The sequence below is a fragment of the Dipodomys ordii genome, unplaced genomic scaffold (genome assembly GCF_000151885.1).
Source record: "Dipodomys ordii isolate 6190 unplaced genomic scaffold, Dord_2.0 Scaffold14, whole genome shotgun sequence".
NCBI classification, from domain to species: domain Eukaryota; kingdom Metazoa; phylum Chordata; class Mammalia; order Rodentia; family Heteromyidae; genus Dipodomys; species Dipodomys ordii.
In genome coordinates, this window is record NW_012267230.1 from 16,231,456 (window position 1) to 16,243,241 (window position 11,786).

At 59.8% G+C, this 11,786-nt stretch overlaps 1 protein-coding gene across 2 annotated transcripts; it reads right to left on the minus strand.

The window, feature by feature from the left end:
* Positions 1–1,367: 1,367 nt before the first annotated feature.
* Positions 1,368–11,762, minus strand: Pigq (phosphatidylinositol glycan anchor biosynthesis, class Q). 2 transcript variants are annotated; one of them, XM_013011566.1, is made up of 11 exons: positions 11,713–11,762; positions 10,157–10,860; positions 8,521–8,652; positions 8,241–8,361; positions 6,062–6,188; positions 5,682–5,835; positions 5,469–5,580; positions 5,030–5,110; positions 4,460–4,574; positions 2,465–2,526; positions 1,368–1,873 (listed from the first exon to the last, which is right to left on the minus strand). In XM_013011566.1, the coding sequence occupies exons 2-11, from the start codon at positions 10,843–10,845 to the stop codon at positions 1,721–1,723; spliced, it is 1,746 nt and encodes a 581-aa protein (XP_012867020.1). In that variant the 5' UTR covers positions 10,846–10,860; positions 11,713–11,762; the 3' UTR covers positions 1,368–1,720. The 2 variants fall into 2 exon arrangements, with proteins under 2 accessions (XP_012867020.1, XP_012867019.1); XM_013011565.1 differs by lacking the exon at positions 11,713–11,762 and having other exon boundaries at positions 10,157–11,147.
* Between the last annotated feature and the right edge of the window lie 24 nt (positions 11,763–11,786).

Consider the following 11,786-nt stretch of genomic DNA (forward strand, 5'->3'; position numbering starts at 1 on the left):
GTCACACTCCCCGAGCGCCCTGCCTCCCCTGTGGCCACACTGCCAGGAACGGCCATTTGCAGGACGCATACCCACGAGACCCACCGCACCCGAGGGCCGCTCTCCGGCGAGGCCCACGCCTGTACAGGGCCGCATAAAGCCGGGGGCCGGGGCCGGGGCCGGGGGAACGGCCGGCCAGGCACGGGAGAGGATGTGAACAGGATGTGTGGCAAGCACGTGCAACTGAGCCTCCGCATCTGGCCGCTGGGAAGCTCCAACCGGAGGCCTCTGGACTTTGTGGGGCCCACCTGGACGGTCGTCCCCAGTACCACAGCGAGAGGAGCCATTGGCAGTCTGCAGGTCTGATGGACACTTGGAAATGCAGACCAAGATGGCGCTCAGGGGCCTCTCTAGTGTCCAAATCCTTCTCCGTAGTCTGGACAGGAGGCAGAAATTCCAGCAGCCCCTCGATGCCTCAGGATACTGAGGTTACCAGTCCAGGGACTGCCTGTCCCACTGCAGATTCCGCATACTCATCAGAGCCAGCAATAGTTAGTACCCTATTTCCCCAGAAGCCAGCCCCTTATGCCAGGTGAAGTTGTGATCAGAGGCCCTGCAGCCCTGGTTTACCCACCTGCGCCAGGACACCAAGGACCCAAGGCCTGCATACTCACCCAGACCTGCTGTAGACCACAAACAGCACACAGTCTGCCAGCCAGAGCACATCCTAGTCCTCTAGGAGGTCTCTATACCCACCCAGCCCAGGTACCATGGGCCTCCCCAGACCAGAGTACATGCTCCATGGGAAAGGCCAAGCTGGCACTCCAAGCTCATAGCAGGTTTTATTGTGAACACGGTAAAAGTCAGGGTCCAGACCCATCCCCACCAGTGCTGGACCGGGGGCTTTGAGTTGCTGAGGTCTGTGGCAAAGGAGTATGGGAAGAAGACAATCCTGAGCGTCCCTACTGGAAGAGCAGGACGCACTGCCCTTCCCCCTACGTGGACACTTCCACACCACTTGGCACTGCACCCTCAGCTTTCTCTCCTCACACAGGATCTGGTGATGGGCAGGTAGCCCAGCCACAATCACCCAGGGCAATTCACACTCTGGGCTGCAGAAGCAGGAAGCCAGTGACAGGAGATGGAAGGTCTTACCAAAGGACCTGTCCCAGGGGGACTGGGCAGGGTGGGCCAGCCAGGTGGGCAGGCATCCAGTTTCCAAATAGGTAGCCTGGGCTACCTCACAAGGCCTGGCTCCACGCAGAGATAGCCAGTGGCCTATCAACAGCTCTTCACAAAGCAACGAGCCCAGCAAGATTCGGGGTGGGAAGGTCTGGTCCACCCGGCCTGGGGGTCAGCAACTGCTTCAATCCCTCAGGTGGAGGCGTTCCAGGGCCCGCCTGGCCGGTGACCGCAGGCCCAGGGGACAGCCACGCAGGGGCTGTGGGCTGCTGGACACCGGGCTGAGAGTGTGTGCCACGGCAGACCTTCTACAAGCCAGGTCTCCAGGTAGGCAGTACAGGAGGGTCAGCACAGGCTGGCAGGGCCTTCGGAGAAGCCCAGGAGCCAGGTCAGGGATTTGGGAAGAAGGCCCACTCACACAGAGAACAGGGCCGTTCTGGTAGGCCCCTGTGTGGGTCCGCACTGTTCCCAAGACCAGTGCCATCTGGCAAAGAAGGATGGCGGCTGTGACGACTGCCACCAGCAGAGGGATGACGGCCGTGAGCGGAGACGGGCCCGCTCAGTCCTGCTTTTCCCCTCTCTGCCTCCAGGGGTAGATAAGCTCTCCAAAGAACAGCTTGCGGCACAGAGAGCCCCAGGAGTGCTTGGGAGGGCAGCCACAGCTGGGGAGGCGGTAGGTGTGCGCCACGCGGCTGTAGGGCAGGGGGTTTATCTGGAAGGACAGGGCAGTGGTGAGCAGGTGAGTGGTCAGGGTACTGCAGGGCTAGAATAGATCCATCCACCCCAGGATCCACTCAGCAGAGACTGCAAATGCCCAAGCCTCTGGGAGACACCAGCGGGGGTGGGCGTCTGCCCAGGAGGGAACTTAAGTCAGCCTCAACCCTGCCCACTCACCCTCGCAGGGACCAAGCACCCAAGACAGTCTGGATGACAGGAAACAACGGCATAGTCACAAGCTTTCGCTAAGTTCGTTTCTTTTGGACCTTGAGCCCTGTGGGGCCCAGGACAGGAGACGGAGAATGGAGCCAGGTGGGCAGCCCAGTGTGTCTCTGACTCAGAGCTAGAGCCCCCATCCATGGTGGGCACACGTGGGCCGCCAGTGGGTCTCAGGCACAATGGGTCATGATACTGAGCTGTGGCTGGCTAACCTCGTGGACCCCAATCCTCACTTCCGCTGGACCTTTTTGCTGACACATAACCCTGGGCTGGCGTGCTAACACTCAGGCCCCACAGCAGCTGACCCCCAGCTGTCCCACACGGTGGCAAAGCACGGTAGAGCAGTGAGGAGCCCGGGAGACCTTACCTGCATCAGGAGGCAGAGAGGTCTGCCTGCCTTGTGCTCCAGGACTCGGAACTTCACTCCAGCTGCAAAGAGAACAAGGTGCTTAAGAGGTAGGTGCCAGCCTCTATCCTCAGTGCTCCACAGAGTGCCCACAGGTCCTGCCATGTGCTGTGGGTTCCTGTAGGCAGACAGCTCTAATGGGAAAGGCCTTGTCACGCAGCACCTGGGGGGGCACCTAGAGAACACAGGCCTGTCTGGACACTCAGGCCTCGCCTGCTTCCCATCCTGATCTGCCTCTATAGAAAAGCACAGAAGACAAAAGAGAGTCCTGCGAGGGAGAGTTGAGGGGCATGGGAGGGGGAGGCATGCGGGGCGGGGGGCCGCAGGCTGACAGTACGTGGACTGTCCAGCAGCACACAGAGCACGTGGATGGCAGCTGCCCTGCTGACTACTCAGTGTGTTCATCAGCTTGGGGACCTATGACAACACAGGCTTGCAGTTAGGGCTCCAAGTTTAGGAAGTCCCAAGGTGGAAGGTTCTTAAACAGGCTGGGAAGGTGGCTCAGTGGTAGGGTACTTGCTAGCATGCATGAAGCCCTGGGTTGGATGCCTCAGTACCACATACACAGAAAAAGCTAGAAGTGATGCTGTGGTTCTAGTGGTAGAGTGCTAGCCTTGAGCAAAAGAAGCTCAGAGACAGTGCTTAAGCCATGAGTTCAAGCCCAGGACTGGAAAAAATAACAGGAGTGACTGGGCAATGATGATCCACGCCTAGAATCCTAGCTACTCCAAAGGCTGAGATCTGAGGTCAGAGTTCAAAGCCAGCTTGAGGAGAGGTTCGTGAGACTCGAATTAGCCAGTAATAAGTTGGAACTAAAACTGGGCACTGGTGGCTCACGCCTGCCATCCCGGCTGCTCGGGAGGCTGAGATCTGAGAATCACAGTTCAAAGCCAGCCAGAGCCTAGTTCAGGAAATCTGTGGGCTCCCAAGAATACGTTCAAAGTCAGAAGAGACAAGCCACAGTCCCAAGTCTTGCAGGGACAGGCTCCCCTCAGGGTGTCTGGCCAACCCTCAGCTGGTGTCAGAAAGCAGCATGAAGCAGGGGATCCGGGGAAAGCCAGGTGCTGAATACCGAGTGAGGCCTGTGCAAGATGCTTGTCACACAGGGTGTGGCCAGCCACACCCCTCACCCAGCCTGTCCCTTCAAAGCTGGGGGCAGACACAACCCACAGTCAGACCAGCGTGTACTGAACACACGGAAAAGAAAAGACAAGGGCAGGGCACCCAGTGGCCACTGAGTGATGCCCTGGGACTGATGAGGGGCTGAGAGCTGGAGATCAAGGTTTGACGCCAGCCCAGGCAGACAGATCCAAGAGACTTAGATCCCCATTTAACCAGCGAAAAGCTGGAGGGGCTCATGTGCTGGTGGCTCAAACCTACAGTCCTAGCTACTCAGGAGGCTGAGATTTGAAGATCGAGGTTCAAAATCTGCCTGGGCAGGAAAGTCTGTGAGACTGTTATTCCCAAAGGTAAGCCATGGCTCCAGTGGTAAAGCGCCAGCCTTGAACACAAAATCTCAGAAACAGCGCCCAGGCCCTGAGTTCATGACCAAAGACCAGCACACACACAAAAAAGCCAGAAGGGAGATGGAGATGTGGCTCAAGTGATACAGTACCCAAAAATAAATTTATTAATTAAAGAGCAAGGGGGCTGGGAAGTTGGCTCAGTGGTAGAGCGCTAGCCTTGAGCTGGAGAGCTGTGGGACAGCGCCCAGGCCGAGTTCAGGCCCCACGACCAACAAAAAAAAAAGAAAGAACGAACAAGAGCCACACATGGACCTCAGGGGACCTCCTGCCCGACCTCCCAGGAGACAGCTGGCTGGAAGCTGGCCGGGACAGTCTTGGCAGAAGCTGGGGACTGGGAGGGCCTGCCTTCCGGAAGCACCAGAGGCGGCAGTGCAGGTGTGTGCGCCTCCCTGCCAACGGCCAGCCAGAGCACACAGCACACGGTACTTACCTGCCAGCCGGTAGGGCCGGCAGAGCCGAAGGCCAAGGGAGTAGAGAGGCAGCGAGTTGATGAGGTCCACGAGCAGATGAATCAGGCCCTGCACCGTGACCACGAGGAGCCGGAGCTGCAGGAGGGGCCGCTCAGGTCGCTGGGCCAGGGCTGCACACAGAGCCTGACTCATCGTGTCCATGAGCAGAGCAGCCCAGAGCCCAGAGAGCCCGGGCCAAAGGGGGGCCCAGGGGCTCAGGGACGAAGTGTGGATGAAGTGTGGCCGTGGACCAGAGACTAGCAGTCAGGAGGGAAGGAGCCAGGGGCAGGTCAGTCCCTGTACCAGGACAGGAGCTGCAGAACGCCACACTGACAGGCCACCTGGGTGCCAGGCATAGCCCAGCCAGCACCCACCACAGGTGCGGCTCTCCCCTGTGCCCAGCCCCAAGCCCAGCAGGGGAAGGCAGGACCCTCATCTGCCTCAGCCCCAGAGGGCCCACCAGAGCCATGGCCCCGAGGGGAAGCACAGATGGCCGGCCGATGCCCCGCTCACGGTGGAGGCTGCAGCGAGAGCGCAGCACCGACTCTCACCAGCGTGAACACCAGGTAGTAGAGGGCGGTGGTGGGCAGCAAGAAGACGAGGATGGTGAAGAGCAGGGTCCCGATGAAGAGCTGCAGGGGAGACGGGACGGCAGACCTGCTGGGCTGGCCCTCCGCGTGGCTCTCCACACGCCCCTGCCCCTCCCCCAGCCAGTCAGGTCACCGCAGCTGGGACTGCCGGTCCTCCCACGCAGCGCAGGGTGGCCGACGCAGCACAGGGCGGTGCCCACCAGCGCCGTGCACCTGCCGGAGCGCACGGCCGCACACCACACAGTACCAGACAACGTGGCCGCCACAGGCCCCGCCGAGGGGGTGCAGAGTTTGAACCCACCTGGGGAAAGTCTGCTGGTCTGATGGCACCTCCCCCAGGACAACCCTGCAATCGGAGTGGGCTGCCCCCTGGTGGCACCCCTCTTTGAGCCTGAGGTACCTGGTCCAGGTCATAGGAGCAGGAGTCCACACGCTGGCGCAGAACGTTCCACTTCTTCCCCCGGAACAGCCGCCAGAGAGAGGACAGGCCGTAGATCTTCAGGCAGTAGAGCCTGCAGGATAGAGGCAGGCACGGTGCAGGGCAGCCAGGGCCCTGACTTCACCCACCCACCCTCCCGCCATGGTGCACCGGCTCAGAAGCCTTCACGCTCACCTGGCACCGTAGACGTAGAAGCAGTAGATGTGGAAGGTGAGGAGAGCAACAATGTCTGACAGGATGGACAGGGCGACAGTCAGCCCCAGGCAGGCCGAGAGGCCCACGTGCCACAGGATGCGCTCAATGAAGGGGGACATGAGGTGGATGTAGCCTGCAGGACGAGGGTCAGCCCTGAGAGGCGCCCTGGAAAAGCCCGGCACCCTGAGTTGCTCAGTGGGGACAGAGACCTGAGACCTGGGAAACAGTGCCTGATTGTGCCCAGCCCGGCAGGCTTCACACACCGGAGGCCAGGAGGGCGGGGCAGAAGGGACGGCCCGACCAGCCTCCCTGCCCTCCACGCAGTCTGGCTGGGCCCCTCACTCCACATCGGCACTCACTGATCCACAGGTGTATGTGGTACAGGAAGAAGCGGCCTAGCACCTGGTCCAGGGCCCGGTTCATCTTGAGCCCGGCCGGAGCTCCCATCAGCCACTGCAGGAGGTGCTGGAGCTCCTCGGCTACACGCTGCAGAACACGGGACGTGGGCAGGGCAAGGGCAGTTAATCCTTCCTTCCTCCAGGTGCAGGGACACCCTCTTCCCAGAGGCCAGCTGAGAGCCAGCTCTCCATTCCCCCCAGCAGGCCATTCACAGCCTGGGCAGCTGACAGCTGCCCCTGGTCCCTGGGGCCTGTCCCAGCCGTTCCTCACGGACAGCCATCTCCACCTTACAGTATTCCTCTTTCTCCACTTTACCACTTCAAACCCTGGGTGATGCCTGGACAGGGCCCGCCTCAGGCCTGCAGGAGAACCTGTGAGTCTGTGAGTCAGTCTTCTGCCAAAGGCCCCAGCCCACCATCAGAGGCCTGGGGCGCCAGGGCAGTGACAGGGGCCATCCCATGAGGTCTCAGACCCATCAAGGGCCCAGGCAGCAAGAGAATGCTGGACAACAAGCACCCCTGGACAGCAAAGTTCTGGGCACCCAGGGGAGAGATGTTGTGCGTGTGCAGGTCATGTGGTGATGGGGGTGGGAAGGGTCCCCCACACCACGCTAAGGGAAGGTGAGGCCACAGAAACATCTCTGCGCCCCACCCTATCCATCCCAACCCCTGCGATAGCCTCAGCCCTCAGGGCCAGCAAGAGAGGGAAGAAAACATTCTTTATAAATAGAGCTTATTTAATATTTAAAGGATAAAAAAGCTTGTCGCAGGAAAAAACTTCATTTTGAAATTAAATATTTATATTTTTGAGCAATTCTGTAAAAAAGAGGTCTAAGACAAAGTTAGCCACACGGCAGAATACAGAAACAGCCATGCTCTCAGCCCTTCCCACAGCCTCCTCCCCTAGGCTGGCTTCCCTGCTTTCCCAAAGCCCGTGGTAAGCCCAGAGGCTTCTTCTCCTGACCCCAGAGTCCTGGCCTGGCCACACAGGTTCACAGAGGCTTTCAGGTAGCTGAATACCAGTGGCTCACGCTTATAATCCTAGCTACTCAGAAAGCTGAGATCTGAGGATCACAGTTCAAAGCCAGTCCTGGCAGGAGTCAATGAGACAGATTCCTATCTCCAACTAACCACCAAAAAGCTGGAAAATAAAATAAAGAAAAGGGGCTGGGAAAGTGGCTCAGTGGTAGAGCGCTTGCCTTGCATGCATGAGGCCCTGGGTTCGATTCCTCAGCACCACATAAGCAAAAAGAAAAAAGCCAGAAGTGGCGCTGTGGCTCAAGTGATAGAGCGCTAGCCTTGAGCTGAAGAGCTGAGGGACAGCGCCCAGGCCCAGAGTTCAGGCCCCACAACCAGACCCAAAAAATAATTAAATAAATAAAATAAAATAAAAAGAAGAAAAAGCCTGTGGACTGAAAGTCCAAAGAGAACACCCTGCCCAGGAAGACACTCTCTTAATGGTAGAGTTAGGTTTGGGATCCAAGGAAGAGGGAGGTTAAAGACTCAGAGTGGATGAGGAGGGAAGGCCCACCCCCAGCCCTGATACGTTGCATGGGCCATGAAGGGAAAGCCAGGCCCAGAAGACAAGCTTGTGCCGCTGGCTGTCGGCGTAGGAAGTATGGACTTAGCCCGGGAGTAGCTGGGCCCTCCAGACACCTCTGGGCACCGGGAGGCTCCTGAGGCTGGTGGAGATGGGAGGTCACCAGAAAGGGAGTCAATGAAGATCTTCAACCCTCGCCACAGGGGCCATCTTTGGGAAGACATGGTGAATACTTGGCGTTGAAATACAAGTCTGTGTCCCCCAGGAACTTTCCCTTTTTTTTGGGGGGTGGGGGTGGGGAGGCAGTCCTGGGGCTTGAACTCAGGGCCTGGGCAGTGTCCCTGAGCTTCTTTTGCTCAGGGCTAGCACTCTACAACATGAGCCGTAGAACCACTTCCGGCTCTTTCTGTTTATGTGGTACTGAGGAATCCAACGCAGTACTTCATGTGTGCTAGGCAAACATTCTACCACTAAACCACATTCCCAGCCCCCAGCCCACCCCCGAACTTTCTCTGGGCCATCTCTAGGATAAGGGGAGAGAAAAGCTGCTTTGGCCTTCTGAGGGGCTGCTGCCCGGGGTCCCCACCTTCATCTACTCACATCAGCCACAGGCACGAGGGCATCAGCCAGCTGCCCAATCCGGTTATTGCCGTGGAGCCAAGAGAGCAGCAGGAGGCCGAGGATCACATCCATGAGCACAGAGATCAACGTGTTGGCCTTCCTAAAAGGACAGCAAGAGCTGGATGCCTAGGCCACCTCGGAAGGCGTGGCAGGAGGGGCGCAGTGCGCTGGTACAGAGAGGGTGGGCAAGGGGAAAGGGCTGGGGCGTGGCCGTCCCCCGTCCCCCGCCCCCCCCTCCTCCCGGGGGGCAGGCCCATACCTCATCAGCTCCGAGGGGCTCTGGGCCTTCTCAGTGCTGAAAACGAGCGTGAGTTGCTCCAGTCTGTGCCTGAGCTGCTCGCAGGTGGAGAGCTTGCTCCCAATGAAGGGCAGGGGCCACAGCCTCCACAGCCTGGGGTGTGGGCACAAGGTCGACACTGCATTTTCTATCTCCAGTTCCTCCTCCCTGCAGGCCCCTCTTTCCTCACAGGGAAGAAGAGTTAACCCAGCAGGGCAGAGGCAGTGCACAAGACCCATGGCCCAGCCAAGCACAGGGAGGGCTGGGCTGTTCTCCCGGGGCCCCCCCGGTATGGCCACCCTTAGCCTCAACAAACCCGGAGCACACAGCCCACCAGGCAGGCAGCACTGAGCACCAAGACGGTCTGGAGCGGGAATCAGGTCACCTCCCACCCACCCAGGACTTGCTCTGCCTGCCAGATGGCAGCCCAGAGGCTTGGCAAGGGTCCCCGGGCTGGCCTGGCTCCCCATCAAGACTCAATCTCTCACGGACAAAGGAGGCATGGGGACCCTTCCAGATGTCTGCACACTAAGGGAGGTGGAGACGGTGCTGGTAGCAACTCTGCCACATCCACATGGGTGAGAGCACAGAGGTCAGCAAGGTCGGCCAGGCGCCCGTACCCCTGCCCAGGGGCCCTGTGGATCCAGAGGGGACTAGGAACTTCTGAAAGTGCAGCGCTTCAACTAACCCAGCCAGAACCAACGCCTACAGCTCTGGAGGAAAACTAATGCTTGCCAGCCACAAAGACTCAGTGCTCTAGGACTACAAACTGGCCCAGCGGAGACCAAGGCCCCCCTGCATCCTGGAACTGCTTACGGAGGGCACAAAAGGGGCACGAGAGCCCAGAGGACCCACCCAGCCAGCGACACGGACACTAGCCAGCCAACAGCTGCGCTCTTGCCATGCATCAAGGACTCTCACAAACCCTTTGCCTTTTTTTTCTTTTTTTGGGGGGGTCAGCCACAGGGCTTGAACTTAGAACCTGGGCACTGTCCCTGAGCTCTTTTGCTCAAGGCTAGCACTCTACCACTTTGAGCCACAGCATCATATCTGGTTTTCTGGTGGTTAGTTGGAGATAAGAGTCTCACAGACGTTCCTGCCAGGCTGGCTCTAAACTGTGATGCTCAGATCTCAGCCTCCTGAGCAGCTGGGATGACAGGCGTGAGCTACCGCGCCTGGCTGAGAAGCAATCTTCTGCAGGTGAGCACTGCAGGGAGTGAGGCCTGCAGGGACAAGCGGTCAGGGCACTGGGGAAGCGGGCAGCTTCGCTTCCCTGTGACCTCAGAAGGCAGACGATTCCTAGCCAGGGCAGCCAACGACCCTTTGGGAGCAATATCTAAGTTATTTTGGGGACTTGGGCCATCTGTAGTTCAACCTGTGCCCCTAGGCAGTGGACCTCATACAACCCAGAAGCTGCTGAAAACAGTGGATCTAACCCAGTCAGGAATAAGACACAAGAGCCACGGCCATCCCCAGTACTTCAAGGATGCTCAGGGTGGGAGGATGGCCAGGGTCCTGGGTAGGGTCCCCATGGGCCTCCAGCCACAGTAGGAGGTGAGCCTAAGGTTCTCAGGGGCCTGGCTCTCTACTGTACCCCGCCCAGCCCCTGGGCACCTACCAGCAAGTACCGGCAGCAGAGACCAGCGAGAGCAGAGAGGCCAGCAGCAGACAGAGGGGCCCCGAGGCCCACTTTGCCAACTCCACAAGGATGCTGCCTTCCACACCCTCTGACTGCCAATGGCTCAGTCGCACAGGCCCTTCATCGTACCGGTCACCGCAGAAGAGCACCTCACTCTGCGCCACTGTGTCGAAGACGGCAGCCAGACCCCCAGCACTGGCTGTGGCATCTCCGGCCTGCTGATCAGGCAGCACCGCAGGCGGATGCAGCCAGGACAGCAGCACCTTTCGCTGGTCATAGAAAATGAGCATGACCTGGTCCTCGCTGGGGGTGCCCGGGGTGGCAGGCACCTGATGGTGCGTGGCCCTGCAGCTCCAGGCCCTGCTGGCCTTCTCCCGACAGAGCTGCAACCAGGGCTCATGGGTGAAGATGGCACTCAGGCCCTCCAGGAAGTGGCCCAGGCCTTCCTCGGGCTCCTGCTGGTGGTGACACCAGGTGCCCAGCACGGTCACACCGACCCGGCTGGCCTGCTGCACCTGTGCCAGGAGCCGCTTAACCTGGATGGGGATGAAAGGAAAGTGCACCACAGCCAGGACCACAGCACTGCTTTGTTCCGGAACCCACCGACCCACCAGCAGCCCACTGTCTGCTGAGGCACAGCACGTGGGGAAGAAGGCCTTGAGCATCATACCGGGAGCCCTGGAAGGGAAGGAGAGAGCTGGCTGAGAAGTGCTGCCGCCGCGTGGCTGGCTGCAGCGAGGCCGCGGGCGGGGACACGGCCTAGAGGGCATGTCCTTGCCCTCCGGGGTGGGGTGTGTAGTGGCGGCTGTGGGCCATGGCCTTCCATCTCACACAGGCAGCCCCCCAAGCCAGACCGAGCACAGCAGTACCGCGTGCCTCGGCAGGCCAGCGCTGCCTCCCATTCTGAGACAGGCCTGCCCTGGCATGGGGCTGTGGAGCTTCCTTCTTCCTGTGGCTGAGCAGTGGGCCGACGTGACTCCCAACCTCCCCTGCCTACCATAATTAAGCAGGGCAGGCAGCTAGTGAACATGCCTATGGGGAAACCCGTGCGCGACCCCAGCCCCAGTCAAATCCCCGGGCAGCTCCAAAAGCCAAGTTCTCTTCCTGTCCCTTCCTCCTCCGGAAGGCCAGACGCTGGGCATCAGGACGTTATGACAGCTGTTTGGCAATCCTGCTTGAGAGGAGCCCACTGTGGCCAAAGGAGACCAGCCCAGCCAGCCCAGCCCAAGCCTTTCCGTCTCAGCCTGTCAGGACAGCCCAGACAGTAGAGACCCACCATGACCCTCTCTGGGGAACGGGACACCAGACAGCTCAGGGCTGTGGCTGGGGAAGAGAAACACCCTTGGCCCAGCAGTGCGCAGAAGACTGGGGTGGCCACCTAGAATGTTCACATGGGTGAATTCAATGCAATGTGCCCGCCAACCTTTCACTTTAAAAGCCAACCTCCCAAGAAGCTCCTCCCTGTAAGGGAAGAGTGGAGGGCAAAGGTCGGCGCTCTGCTCTGGTGACGGGGCGAATTCCCACCCTGGCGCTCACCTGGGCCGGCTGCGCGGCTCGGGGAGCCTGGGAAGGATGCGGGCGCGGGCGCGGGCGCGGGCGCGGGCGGGCG